This window comes from Python bivittatus, unplaced genomic scaffold, assembly GCF_059951505.1.
Source record: "Python bivittatus isolate LINGU-HERP-01145 unplaced genomic scaffold, Pbiv_v1 ctg000480_np1212, whole genome shotgun sequence".
Lineage (NCBI taxonomy): Eukaryota > Metazoa > Chordata > Lepidosauria > Squamata > Pythonidae > Python > Python bivittatus.
This window is the reverse complement of record NW_028277075.1, coordinates 81,521,636-81,536,081: the sequence shown is the minus strand read 5'-3', so window position 1 is coordinate 81,536,081 and position 14,446 is coordinate 81,521,636. Positions and strand designations below refer to the sequence as shown.

Genomic DNA, 14,446 nt, shown 5'->3' with positions numbered 1-14,446 from the left:
TAATTGTCATTTATACAAAATGGAGAAAAGGAAGGTTCCGTTCCAGGAAACCTCAACGAAGAAGAGGCTCATTTTGAAGAACTACAGCAGAATACAGGAGATAGCAGGTACGCTTTGGATATGGGTTTATCCTATTTTACTGTTATACAGTATTTCATTAATAAACATATACAAATTTATGTTTACAAATTTTAATTGTCTAATTCTATCGAGCTGGAATCAATTACCCTATTTCCCATAGAAATATCACTTTGAATAGTGTGAATTCAAATAACACAACCAATTGTGTGGGATTCATTAACCGCATTAATCAAGACCTACCTGTACTATGGAGGTATATCCCTCAGTCCAAGTTTCCTGTATTTATTAGCCATTCCTGCATGGTTCCTCTCCTTGTGACAATAAAAGTAAAGCATGGCTTTAAGCGGTATAGAATACTTATGAGAAGAATCAGAATGCAGTGGAAATCAAGTTATGGGAATGTCAGAACAAATCTTATGTTTGTAGTGTGTATGAAAAAGAAAGAGAAACTGGTCAAGAAATCTGGATACAAAACAATGTAACCAGATTCCATTTCCTTCGCAGAGTTTTCTCTGACTTACAACTCAGTGGCTAAGCTTAAAAGATTTCCTCCACTTACTCCAGAATATATAACTATCTTTTATCTTTTCCTTTTCTGGCAAAACTAGGAAAACAATTCTCTGGAGGAGTCACTGGCCTGCCAAAGAGGGTAGGTTAGATGACTTAAGTGGCAGTTTCTATTTTCTTATTCCTTTAATTCTATGGAACACACACAGTTGACATTTTTATTGGTTTGTTTATGTGAGGCCTACTAGGATTCTGCTTTCCTTCCACCTTCTCTTTCCCATGCACACAGCTGACCTTCCTGTCTTTCCTTACTACTTTTGGGAGGATGATCCCATTAGTTGTGCAGACAGATTCCTTGGGTATTAATGGACACATTTCTTTTTAGCTCCTTTTGTCTTACTGTTGAAGTTGGACAGACTATTTCTAAGACCTTTAAGTCTTGTCTCTCTGTCTGTCTGTCTGTCTATCTATCTTCTATCTTTCTTTATTCATCGTATTTATTTTGGCCATTAATGATTGGCTGTAACTTAACAGAGTTTTTTGAGGTCAGTAAGACTATCAAATACAATACTGAAGAGGTGCAAGCAAGGGTGGTTCTGTCATAAACCAAGTACAGTTTTTCTCTGTGAACACACATAATCCTATTGTTGTCAACACTTGCAATCCTTCTTGGCTACTTGTTTCTATTTTAGAGCAATGCTGCCATCATTTTTCTATCCTACAGCAAAGCAGTGATGATACTCTAGATGACATCTGGTGCCTTCTTAGGTCTCAGTACAATTTCACCCTGTGTAGGCATTACAGTTACTATCTTATAGTGCTGGAAAAAAATGCTTCAGAAACATCATTCTTGCTGTTAAGCAAAAGCAGTGGAACTTTACTAACTGGGTCTAGGATCTTTCCTCATCTCACCCCAGTGAGATAAGCAGCAGCTGCACCAGTGGTACAGCTTAATCACTGATGTAACTGCACACAGAAGGAAGAGCATGGTGAGAGATGTGAGAGATGGTGAGAAGAATATAGTAAAGGGTTACAATGAAGGGAAAACTTGGGCAGCATAATAACTCCAACTGGTCCTGCTTGCAAGAGACATTACATTGGGATGCACCCAAGAGTGCATCCAAGCCACATCTATTCTTCTGCAGAGAATTTACAGCTGAACGGATCAAGTTTGTATTGGTGAGGGAGAGTGAGACCCCCCTCTTCCTCATGCTTACCATCTTTTACCTTTACTTTTTATTGATTTTATTGCAATTTCTTCATTTGATTGTTGTGAGCCACTCAGAGTTGTTGAGAGTCAGGTGGCATGCAAGTTTAATAAATTATTATTATTATTTATATTATAACAATTATTAATTGACCTGACAGAAAAAAACCTTTTTACCTTTCTATGACAACATGGTATGAAAGAGAGGCCTCCCTATTTTAGCACACAGGAAAAAAAATCAATTTTACAGCATATATGTAAAAGACTATACAATATTCCATTTCACCCATTCTGCATTTAAAGCACACGTGGAAGGTGATGGGTTTTATTTCATCACACAAGGCATTAATTTTGGAGAAATACTACCTGGTGGAAAGAGTACATCCTGGCTTTTCACTGGCTCCAAGCTTGGTTTTCCTATGTTTACACCAAATGACTTGTTGGACTTCATTATACGCCAAGTATTTCCATAGATCAGAGGCAGTGAGACCTATGCAACTAACATAAAATAAATTACCTCCCTATGATAAATGGTTCTATTAGCAATCCAGATTGTTAAACTCCGATAGAACAGAATAGAGAGAGCACCAGCCCATTCATTCTCCCTCCGGCAGATACCAAGTTGTAAATAGGTTATTTTGTGTGTAAATAACACATTAAAACTCAGCATTAGCTGTGTCTTTTGATAGAGAGGAAATTGTTCCAAATAAATAATCCAGGACAGGAATGTAAAATAAGCCAGATTTAATAGTGCATGCCTCCCGTTGCCGTGTTAAACATGACTAAAATGATAAACCCCAGAATATACTAATAGTAAACCATGCTCTGACATCAAAGTAATGAGGCCATATTTTAACCCAGCTTTAGAAATGCTAAAATTAGTCTTGACAGAGCCAGACATCAGGAAAAAAGTGCTGCCAACATAAACACCATCAATTTACCAAGTTGGTATTTGTGTCATGCGGGGTGCAGAGTATTATGGGGTACAAGATGGTGTCTTTTTGGATTTGATAACAAGGCACTTGACACTTTGAAACAAGTATGTGCTGAAAAATTGTACAAATATGTGTAATTCATTACAATTTCCAGTTCCACCGGCTAGAATATTTAAAGAGATTTCAAATTCAGATTCTGTCTTGAAAGTGAAGTTGTTCTTTTAAATGTGAACATTTCAGCCATAGAATCTCTTGCTGGCATTAATCTTGGCAAGCTTCAAATATGACATCTCATAAAATGTAATTGCATAGAAGCCATCAAATGCTATGAGATTAAAAAATCCTATCCAAATATTGATTGATTATGTGCCATCAAAACACTGTTGACTCTTAGCAACCATGTAGATACACCTTCTTCAGGACGATCTGCCCCTAATCAGGCCCTTCAGGCCTTCCAATGGTGTACCTATTGCACTGTAATTGAGCCAGCCATCTGTTGCTAGTTATTCTTTTCTCTTTCCTTCCACCTTTCCCAGCATTATAGCCTACTCAAAAGAGCTAGGTCTTTGCCAATGTGTACAAAATACAATAATTTAAACCTGGTCATTTGTGCCTTGAGTGAAAATGCTGGGTTGACTTGTTTGATAATCCATTTGTTTGTTTTCTTGGCTATCCATGGTATTCTCAAGAGTCTTCTCCAACCCTCAAATTCAAAAGCATCAATATTCTTTCTATCCTACTTCTTCAAAGTCCAAAGTTTCCCTTCCATAGAATGTCACATGGAAAGCCACTGTTCACATGATTCTGATCTATGCAGATATAGGCACATCATGGCATCTGAATATTTGTTCTAAGGCCTTCATTGTTACCCTACCAAATGCTAGTCTGTAGTGTATTTCTTCTGCTGGTTCCTCTATTCCTGATAATCAATCCTAAGATGCAGAAGCTATCCATCACCTTAGTATCTTCATTGTGAATTCTAAGGCTTTGCTGACTTGGAGCCAATCTATTTCACCACATACCATCCAGATTGTAGCTTCCTGTCCCAGGTACAGGTTTCACATGAGGATAATGAGATGTTCTGGAATTTCCATTTTCCTAAGGACATTTCAGAGCATGACACAATCAAAAGCCTTTCTATGATGAATGAAACACATATTGACTTTTTTTGGTATTCCTTGGCTTTCTCAATCATCCAGCATGCATCATGATACTGATTGTTCCGCAGCCTTTTTTTTTTTGGAAATCAGATTAAGTATCTGACATCTCTCTTTCCATTTAGGGCTCTAATCTGCCTTGGATGATCCTAAGCATTATTTTGCTACTATGTGAAATTAAGAATATATGAGAGCTTGCACACTTTGTTGAATCCACTTTCTTTGGTATTTGATTTCCCCAGTTTCTCTTGTTTCTTATCAATGATGTTCTGGACTTAAATGATTCAAAGACATTCTCTTTGAAAATGGTGAGTATATGTTCAAGATTATATTGTGGAAACTAGTTGACTTTGTTTTTCCACTTTAGTTTGACTTGGAATTTGCACTTGAGCAGCTCAAGATCTGTTCCAGTCAGCCCCTGGACACATCTTTGCTCTTTCATCTTGAGCTCTTTTATCTCCTTGTATCAATTATATAGTCAATTTGATTTCTGTGTATTCCATCTGCTAATGTCGATGTATATAGGCATTGTTTGGTTGTCTGAAGTCTGGGTTAGCAATGGAGAAATCACTGGATTAGCAGACACTTTTAAGTTGTTCTCCTGCTTCATTTGTTTCCTAGATCTAATCTAGTCTAGTCTAGTCCAGTCCAGTCCAGTCCAGTCCAGTCCAGTCCAACTACATTTTCCTTAGTATTATCAATTTTAGCATTCTAGTCTCCAACTACAAGAAGCATCTCTTACCTACATGATCTGTTGATATCAGATTGAACTTGACCATAAAATCAACCTCATCATCTTCTGCATCAGTGGTTGGAACATAAACATAGATAATTGTCATATTAAAAGGTTGTCCACAAAGTCTAACTTATATTATTCAATCATCAATTGCATTGTACCCAAGTATTGTCCTTACTATATCCTTCCTAACTATGAAAACAACACCATTCCTTCTTGTTTTTCATGTCCTGAGTAGTAAACAGTATGATCTGATTGAAAGTATCCAGTTCCAGTCCATTTCAGTTCTGATGGCTAAGATGCCAATGTCTAATTGATTTATTTCATCTTTCACTGTGTTGAGCATTCCCATGTTGATGCTTCTAGGTTCCATGTTCCCACTGTAATTCTGTCTTCAGATTTTTCTTTTCCTGCATGGCAACATCAGCAACTAAACATATCAAAGACTTTAATCTAGTGATGTCATAGACATTATTGGTACTCTGACAGATCTCTAGGTCTTCTTCAGTAGCAAGTTGAGTGCCATCTGACCTGAGAAGATCATCTTCTATATCGTCAATCACTTTATCTTATCTATTCATGTGGTTTTCTTGGGAAAATACACGATTGGTTTACCATTGCCTTCTCCTATACGGAGTGAAATGATTCCTTTATCATTGAGACTAAAGTGATTGTCTCCAGCATCTTCCTATATCACTGCTGCCTAATATAGGTGCCTGCCTCCTTTAGGTGGGCAGCTGGGATGACCTTCATGCCTTGGATGACCCTGTTGGGAGTATATACTCTTGGCATACACTTCTGGCATTCTTCACTCTCAGGAACAACATTCACTCTGCCTCCATGAGGCAACAGCACAGCTTGAAGAGGTCCAAATATTACATACCAGCTACCAGGTTCTGTCAGATTCTAAATATAATATCCCACCTATTAGGTAATAACAATCATGACATTTTAGTTTTTTTCAAACCATGTTCCAAGGAGTAAGAAAATAGGAATAGTAGATTTGTAAGAAAATAGGAATAGTTGAACACCTGTGCTCCTACCATGATATATTCAAACCTGGGATCAATAATACAGATACGGGTAGTCCCCAGTTTAAGAACAAGATCCGTTCCCAAGGTCTGTCCTTAAGTTGAATTTGTATGTAAACTGGAACAGAATTATTGTATAATAATGTATAAGTATATTGTGTAATTAACTTGAACCATTGTGTATTTAACTTGAACCATTGTGTATTTAACTCATATTTTGCTTCAATAGGCTCTATTCTTAACTATGGGTCATCTGTAACCTGGATGTTCTTAACCTGGGGACTACCTGTACTTCCCACCTGAGTGTGCCTGATATAATTAGCCTGAGTATGACTGATATAATACAAAGATCAAGTTATCTTCATGCCAAACTTGGCTTCTGGTAATTTCATGACACACCCATATAATTTTCTAGATGGTAGCAGCCAGATGGTTTGACATTGCCTTTTCCTGGACAGGGCACCCAGGGAGAACAGATCAAAATCTGTAAGGTGGGTGGTGTGGGGTTGCAGTCAATCTGTGCCCAACACCTATGCAAAAGAGGTGGGGCCTCAATCACTATGTTGAGCTGGTCATTATACAAATGTTGATTCCCCACCACAAACACTCCCATTTCTGGAATCTTTTGATTTCCTACAGCTTTCATATTGATACAGTACCATATTTTACAACCATCTTTACTAACAATCCTGAACTGTATTAGAAAAATTCTGTGGAATAGGCAGCTACAGTATCAAACATTTGTAGTCCTTTGGTTGGGAATCTAACAAACAAGATTTCCTAATTGCTGCTGGATACATAAATGCAGTCTGAATGTCTGGTATTTTGAAAGTGAGGCCACAGGTTCTAAATTTTAAGTAGTTTGACTTAACTGGCTTAGCTGCATGTTTAATGATTCAGATAAAGAAAATAGTTTATTTTACATTCAGAAAAAGTTATTACGGGATGGACCTGATATCCTCGGGAATGGTGAATACTGAGTGCAGTACTATATTAAGGAATATTCTATATGTAGCTAGTATACTTCAGTACAGGTAAATTTATGGCTTCAGTTTAGCCGTGCGTGAGCTTGTGATTCCCTGGAATCACAGATTCTGTGCAGCCCAAAATATGAAGCTGCCATTAGTAAAGTCAGAGTTCCCTTCAACCATGTATGGCAGGGGCTGGCAACTTAAGGCCTTGGAATATATCACTGCAGCTCCCAGAAATTTCCAGCATCACTGTTGAAATGTAGCATAATGATAATCTGCATTATCTGGCTCCTCCCCACCAGAGACACTGTCATTTTACCGTAGTGCCACTGGGGTGGGGGGGAATGCAATCTTCAACCACAAAAAGATTACCTATTACTGACATGCAGCCTAGTTTTCTTCACAGGTTAATGAGCAGAAGAGTGTCTAAAGAATGACCAAATGTGTCACACACAGAAAATCTAAGGTCAGAATTTTTTATGATGAGATCGTCAGTATAATGAGGTTGCAAAAAAAAAAAAAAATCTTAAAAATGTAAAGAATGTATTATGAAATAACTGCAACATTTTTAATCCTTCTTGGCAGGAAAGTTAAGAAAGAGTGGGCTTAATGAACCTTTCACAGATTTAAAAACAGGTTAAGGGGAAAACCAGACCCAAAAGTTCAGTTCTTCTCTTCCAGAGATGGGCTCTCAGCTGCCTGAACAAACAAATAAGTGTTTTCCTCTCCTGAGACATATTATTTAAAAAACACTGTGAAGCTCATATATGTGCATCTTTTTTCCCCTCCCCCAATTTTCATGTCAACAAATCTGCACTCTCCAGATGTAGAAAAGGATCCTTTTTGCACCCAGAATCCAAACTTCATAGTCCTTCATAGTCCTTAGACTAGACATAGAAATATCTTCCTTTAAAATTCCACAGTTTTTGACTACCTTTTGTTCCAATCAGTGTCATCTAAGAGACAACATAACTCAGAGCAGTATAATTTTTATTTCTCCCCTATTCCTTCCAACCCCAGAAACTTATTCTCTATAACTGAATATGGTAGAGCAAAAACTAATGAGTTTCCTTTGAAGAAGGGAAAGCTAAGGTTACACCTTTTGGAACGATAAGCATCCCTATAGGGAAAAAAGTAGGGAAACTTTCTTGCTGTCAAAAGTAAAGTTATCTATCAAAAGGAAGAGAAAGGAAAACAATTATTTTCCTAGATTATTTTGCTTAGATGTAAATATAAAGTGTCAAAAAGTGAGGAAATGTATCTATACTGAAGCAGAGCTTGTCCAGCAATGAGAAATATTTTTGACAGACCACAAAGCAGCTGAAAAAAGTTTAGACAGCTGAAGATGCCACTTGTCACATTCCATTGGTCAAGTCCCAGCTAATGTGTTCCTTCAGTTCCTGCTGTGAAAGGTTATTCTATCCCACATAACAAAAACAAGGAGGGGGTTGGTATCGAACCAACACAAGCACAAATCCTATTTTTTTATTTTTTGTTTCCATCCAAAAACAACAAATATCACCACTTTCTCAGTCAGCTTTCCATAGATGCGAAGTTCAAAGGGCCACACCAGACTGCACATTTAAAGTGAATAGGCAGGGTTTAGGAAGATCATCCTTCCCCAAACTGGTGTCCTTCAGTTGTGTTAGACTGTAACTCACAAAATTGCAAGCTGTCATGACAAACAGTTAGGTTGGCTTGGAATTCTGAGCAACAGTTCAACAGTGGATGCCAAATTAAGGAAGGTTGATGTCAGTACTCATTTTATATCTTCAGTAGATTCTAATCAGGGTTACAAAGAAAATAATTGAAATCCAATTTTACCACAGTCTTTGTAGAGAAATCTACACAGAACCAAACCCCGCTGTTCCCACAGAAATGAAATACCAGATAGGATTTTCATCCATTCTGATATCAACTGTATAAATGCCCCAACCATTTGCTCCTCAGCATGGTGGAGATCTAGAGGAAAGCAATCCAAACATGTCATCAAGCTGCTGCCTAAGTTCAGGCTGACTTTTATATATTTCCAACAGCAACAGTGCTTCTCACTTCCTTGCAGGAGATTTAGGTTTGCAAAACCCTCCTTTAATTAATGTTAGCTGTTTTACTTTAAGAAGCATCACTGGTCTTTTCAGATTTCTTTTCCTTGAGTTACTTTCTAGTTGACATTAGTCATTGTGAAGCCCTCATAATGTGAATTCATCCCTTTTTCTTTTCTTTTTTTCTGTTATCCATCCACCTCATGCAAAAGAAATAATTTGGGCAATTTTTTTAAATAGAGATAGAAATGTGACACTCTGCAGGCCTCAAGGCTGGATATCTACCTTTGATCTTTATCCCAAAGCCTCACATTTCTCTTATTTTTAGAGAGTGTTTGCTTCTGAAAACAAAATTCAGGAGTCAGAACAAACTGCATAACCTGTAAATTACAGTATTTTAAAACAGCATGTTTGTTTCTTTGTTAAAGATGGACTAAAATTTTCCCCTTCACTCTGACATCCAGTAAACAACAACAACTGATCATCAGTACTATCTCTGGAGTAAACGAATGCAGAAATCGTATTAGGATCAAATAGCCTTCATCTGAGCTCCACTTTTGAGTCAGAGTTGTCTAGCCAAATGTGCCCATTCTGTGATTACCTGAGATCTGTAAACACTCAACTTCTACTTCCTGGAACTAAGACCAATAGCCCCAACTACCTTAGCATCTTAGCAGAAGGCTATACGCCTCTGACATAGGACATCCTAAGCATTTAAAATGAAGCCCACTCTTGCTTTCAAAATGCAGAAAAGAACTACAAAGTACCTCCTTGAGTCACCACTGCTGTTGTTGCTGCAGCTGCTAAAGGAACTGTTTTTTTTGTTGTTTCATTAAAGCCATTGTCTTCCAGAAGAACACTTTTCTCTTCTTTTTTCCCCGCAGCCATTGAAGTGGATGTTTCCATCTTAGACATGCATATTCCAGCTTCTCGGTCCTTAAAAACAATAAAAAAAGTTCAGTGTTTTTCTATTAAAGACACAAAATTGCTTTGATGGAAGTTCTTTCACCCTATTCCAAACGATAATTGAAAACAATAACAATAAATATTGGTTTAATTGCTTATCAAATTTTTGTTAAGCTGTGGTAATTATATCCAGAAAGAGTCTGAAGCCACATTTTTCTAAAATAAGGTTGATTTCATGCCACACACATACACACACACTCATACATACAGGGTATACCAAAAGTATTGGGACTTTTGTATATCCATAGTATACTCATAGGCTAATCACAATATGTTTTATCATTTTTTTTTCAGAGAAAATGTTATTCTACTTAGGAATGTTCAAAGGTCATGTGTCAAACAAATAAGTAAGTATTCAGAAGAAAATGGCAACCAATTCGAACTTTTAATGTAATTTATGTAATAAATTGTCTATGGAGCCTGACTTTTGATATACCCTGCATATATTCATTCATTCATTCATTCATTCATTCATTCATTCATTCATTCATTCATTCATTCATTCAATTAAAATACCTTCCATGCCCTCTCCCAAGGCACAACTTTAGTGTGAGTTGCTGGTTAAAATTTGATAGGTAGTACAATTAGGAACTATGAGACTATTTGTATCTTTTTACTGGAAAATAGAAAGGACACTTATTTGCTATTCTTCTGGAGTATTTTCTTAACCAAAGAAATCAATCCTTTATTTTGGACATCTAAACAATATCCCAGAAGCAAGGTCAGGGAACCCCCTTCTATATACAGTACTTTCCAAGAAAAGGGAGCAATCAGTCCAATGCCTCCTGGCACACTGACCCCATGGTAACAGATCATACCCTGAGGACTCCACTATGCTCCCTGTAGCTCAGTGTTGCTTACCCAGCAATTGGAGCTCTTCTTTCTGTCTCTGGATAGGTCTCTGTCCCAGCACTGCACACAAAATATGTACTTGACCACTGAGCTACAGCCCAACTCCTGCCCTGCCCTGCTTGGAATAAGGATGATGTGATACAGGTGAAGGGGAACAACATTCTAATAAAAGCAGCATGCTCATAGCATTTGTTGTATCACCACTTGGCTGTTGATTGTTATATCCAATGTTTCTCAACCTTGGCAGCTTTAAGATGTGTGGACTTCAGCTCCCAGAATTCCCCAGCCAGCATGCTGACTGGGGAATTCTGGAAGTTGAAGTCCACACAACTTAAAAGTTACCAAGGTTGAGAAACACTGGTTATACCTCATTATGCTTCAGTGACTCTTACCTCTGAGCCTATCTGCTACTGAATCAGAAGACTGTAGAACTGGATTCTAAAGATAGCCTGATGGAGATGCTGGTCCCTGCTGTGTTTTTGAGTTTGATGGGGAAAAGCATCCCTCCGCAATTATCATGTGGCTGTGCGTAGCATATATGGGACCACATATTACAGACAGCGAACAAAATTTATGAAGTAATCTTGTTCCAGATGCATGCCAAACTTTAGTTTTATTCCTGCAAAACTGATATCGTTCCATGTGTTTCTAAGTCCTTGTTTTCTAAACAGTTCCCAAATGGTTCACTCTTATTTCAAAAGACACTGAAGGAAATTCATTATATATTTTTATTAAAATAGATTATGCATTTTTCCCATGCAAGAAATGCACATATGCACATAAACACACACTAAATGCAGTTTGCAAAGTATCAAATAGCATTTCAATAAGTTAGCTTTACATTTAGACAAACCAATTGCTCACACTTTGGAATATTCCACCTTCCCTGTTTTATAACTATCATGCTGGCTCCAGCATCCTTTGATTCACATCCAAACTGTAGAAGAAAGAGGAAGAACATCTAAAAGACTAGAATTTATTACCTTTTTTGGAAAACACAGAAAGTAACTCAGAATAATTTTATGTTCAGGGACACAAAATGGAATTCATCTTTGCAACCTTCAGCAGCTACAGCAATAAGAGAAACCACAACACACAACCCTCTAATAATGAGATAGGAGTCATAGAATCCATTCTAATCTCCAGATGAAAACATCATTTTGCCTCTCCTAAACTAGTAATAAGATGTAAACTAGAAAGATCACTGAAGCTTCATTCTAACTTATTACACTTTTAACTTATTACTAACTTATGCATTTGTCCACATGCTATGTTTCTAAAAAAATATGGTTAGTATGCGGAAAATGAATGGTAGGGATTTTATCTCTTTGTTCTTTATTGTAAGGAAATGAAAAAAGTATTTTTAGAAGCTAGTGACTATTCATTCTTCTATTGCTTGATGTCCTGAAGGTAGATGACTCCTTTCATAATTATTCCAAGTCCTGGCAACTGTATTTCTACTTCTTCAAGTCCTACATTATAAATATATTGTGCATGGAGATACCCCCTTAGTAGAGTTGTGCAAAGCTTTGACACCAGGAATTGATTTGATAGCAATTCAAAGGAGAATTTAATCTTTAAATCAAATCAATTTATTTGGAAGGGCTTTTGCACATGAGGAAGTCTTTTTCAAATTCAGTTGAATTTCTGAATCAACTTGACAATTCCAATAAAATCCACAATCCAAATCACTACTCCACAACTCTGGAGTAGTGGCAGAAGCAGCAAGGAGAGTGGGAGGCTCTCTGGAGCCATGTGTACTAGGGATGACCACACAGATTGCTCCCTTGTATAAGCAGCTGCAAGAATTTCAGATGTCTGGGTTGGAAAATAGAATTCATACAATGTAATGGGCTCTGGGGGAGATATAGAAGGGGGTCCATAGGGCTCAGTCCTCTGCCCCATGTTATTTAGCATCTATATGAAACCACTGGGAAATGTCATCCATTGATTTGGGGTGAGATATTGTAAGTACACTGATAATACTCAATTATACTTTGCCATCCCAGGTGGAACTGGAGATGCCATGAAAGTCTTGAGTTGATGTGGAGAGGCCGTCAGGGACTGAATGGAGAGAAGCAAGCTCAGATTAAATCCTAGTAAGATGCAGTTGCTAGTCATTAGTAAACATATTGGTCTTCTAGAAACAATGGCAGTGGTACTTGTGCTTAATGAGGTCATGCTTCCCAGAAGGAGCTGGTATGTAACTTGTGGATCCTCCTGGATTCCTGGTAGCTCCTTGAACAACTAATGGAGGCTGTGATATTTGGCAGGTCCATCAGCTGTGGCCCTACCTAGACCTGGAAGCCCTGGTGATAGTGATTCATGCTATCACTACGCTGGATTACTACAACACACTCTACATGGGACTGACTTTACTCAGAAGGAGTACGTAGTACAGAATGCAGTGGCCAACTGTTAGCAGGAGAAACCCACTACTGCTAGAGAACACCTATTTTGTGATTCTTGTACTGGTTACCAGTAGGTTTCTGGGCCCAATTCAAAATGTTGGTTATTTCTTTTAAAGCCTATGTGGCACAGCTCAGGATACTTAAGGGATCACCTAATCAAAACTGCGTCTGCATTTCTTGTGAGGTCATCTGGAGAGGATATAGAAATATCTATTTTTTAAATGTTATCTCATAATATTTGGGATTTAAGTGACAGGATATGTAAATGGATAATAATTGGTGAGTTTAATAGCACTGTCTGTTGAAGTGGATTACAAATAGGACATCAAATCTTTCAGTTCTTGATGAGGGGGCAAACATTCAGCTATGGCCAAACATTCTTTCTGAGTAAAAGCCAGCCCACATTTGAATAACCAATAGAAATACTCTATTAATATTGAGGTACAAGCCTAAGCTTACTCCATCTTGCCCTGCCAAGGATCTTTTCCTTTTTGTCAGAAAGAACAATTTGAAAAACAACATGCGTGGATACAGGGAGAGAACATCCTCGACTGGGGGTTTCTGTAAGATAGCAGAGGAACGTTACTATGGGAAGCACATCTTGTGCTGAAGCTTGGAGCCTACTGACGTATGAAAGATGTGTAACTTCTGCAGCCTTGTGATTAGTGTTAAAACTGTATTGTTGAAACTGTATGCAAAATTGTATATAAGCCCACCCATCCCATTGAGAGTTGCGCTTGCTTTTGGGAGATATTCCACTTGCACCTTTCTTCTGCACAGAATAAACTTTTGCAATTTCTACTCTTGGTGTGTGCTGATTGGCTATTCTCATGCTGTGCCAATGAGCTCATTTTAGGGACAACCATATGATATTTGGTGGCCTACCTCACCATCAGGATTTACCTAAGATATTTTGCTATCATTAACACAGCAATAAATGCCACCTCCCAGCCTCAAATAAAGGAACATACCAACCTGAGGCAAACCAAGTTATTTTGTTACCCACAAATATCTCCCCCCCCCCACTCCATTTTATAATATATACTATTTGCTTCCAGATATAATTTGCACCCAAAATATTCTGCCTGTGTCTGCCACCTCGTTCTACATAACAGCTATGCTGGCTTTGATCTCCATTCTTTGTGGGTTGAAGGATTATCTAGTGCAGCAGGAAGTCTGCTATATGCATTTAGGTTCCTTGTACAATTTAGAGACAAGAATTCAATACTGACCTATAAATTCCATTCTCCTTGAGTGATGGAAGCCTGCTGGGGTGAGGAAACTGTTCTGAAGTCAAGAAACAGTCTCCACTACACTTTCCAGACATGATTCAACCAAACTGAACATGAGCTTATATGAGTCTTATCACTGGGTACTTGTGGGTAGTGTGGATGGAATCATCTCCTAGTTTCTTCATTCCTGAAGAGAGACTGTGGACAGGTAAAGTACCAAAGCTGTCCCTGAAGCAATTATGTTACATCCTAAAGGTATCTGGTCTTCATCATACAAGCTGCATAGAATTCACATAATTCCTTAGTTCCCTATTGTAA

The 14,446-nt window shown here is 37.9% G+C and overlaps 1 protein-coding gene across 1 annotated transcript in view; it reads right to left on the bottom strand.

Moving 5' to 3' along the window:
* Positions 1 to 14,446, bottom strand: part of GLI2 (GLI family zinc finger 2) — a 263,871-nt gene that overhangs the window by 200,298 nt on the left and 49,127 nt on the right. The window contains exon 2 of the mRNA XM_025164234.2: positions 9,435 to 9,603. Coding sequence (XP_025020002.1) covers positions 9,435 to 9,582 — 148 coding nt within the window. The 5' untranslated portion in view covers positions 9,583 to 9,603. The remainder of the gene's footprint in view (positions 1 to 9,434; positions 9,604 to 14,446) is intronic.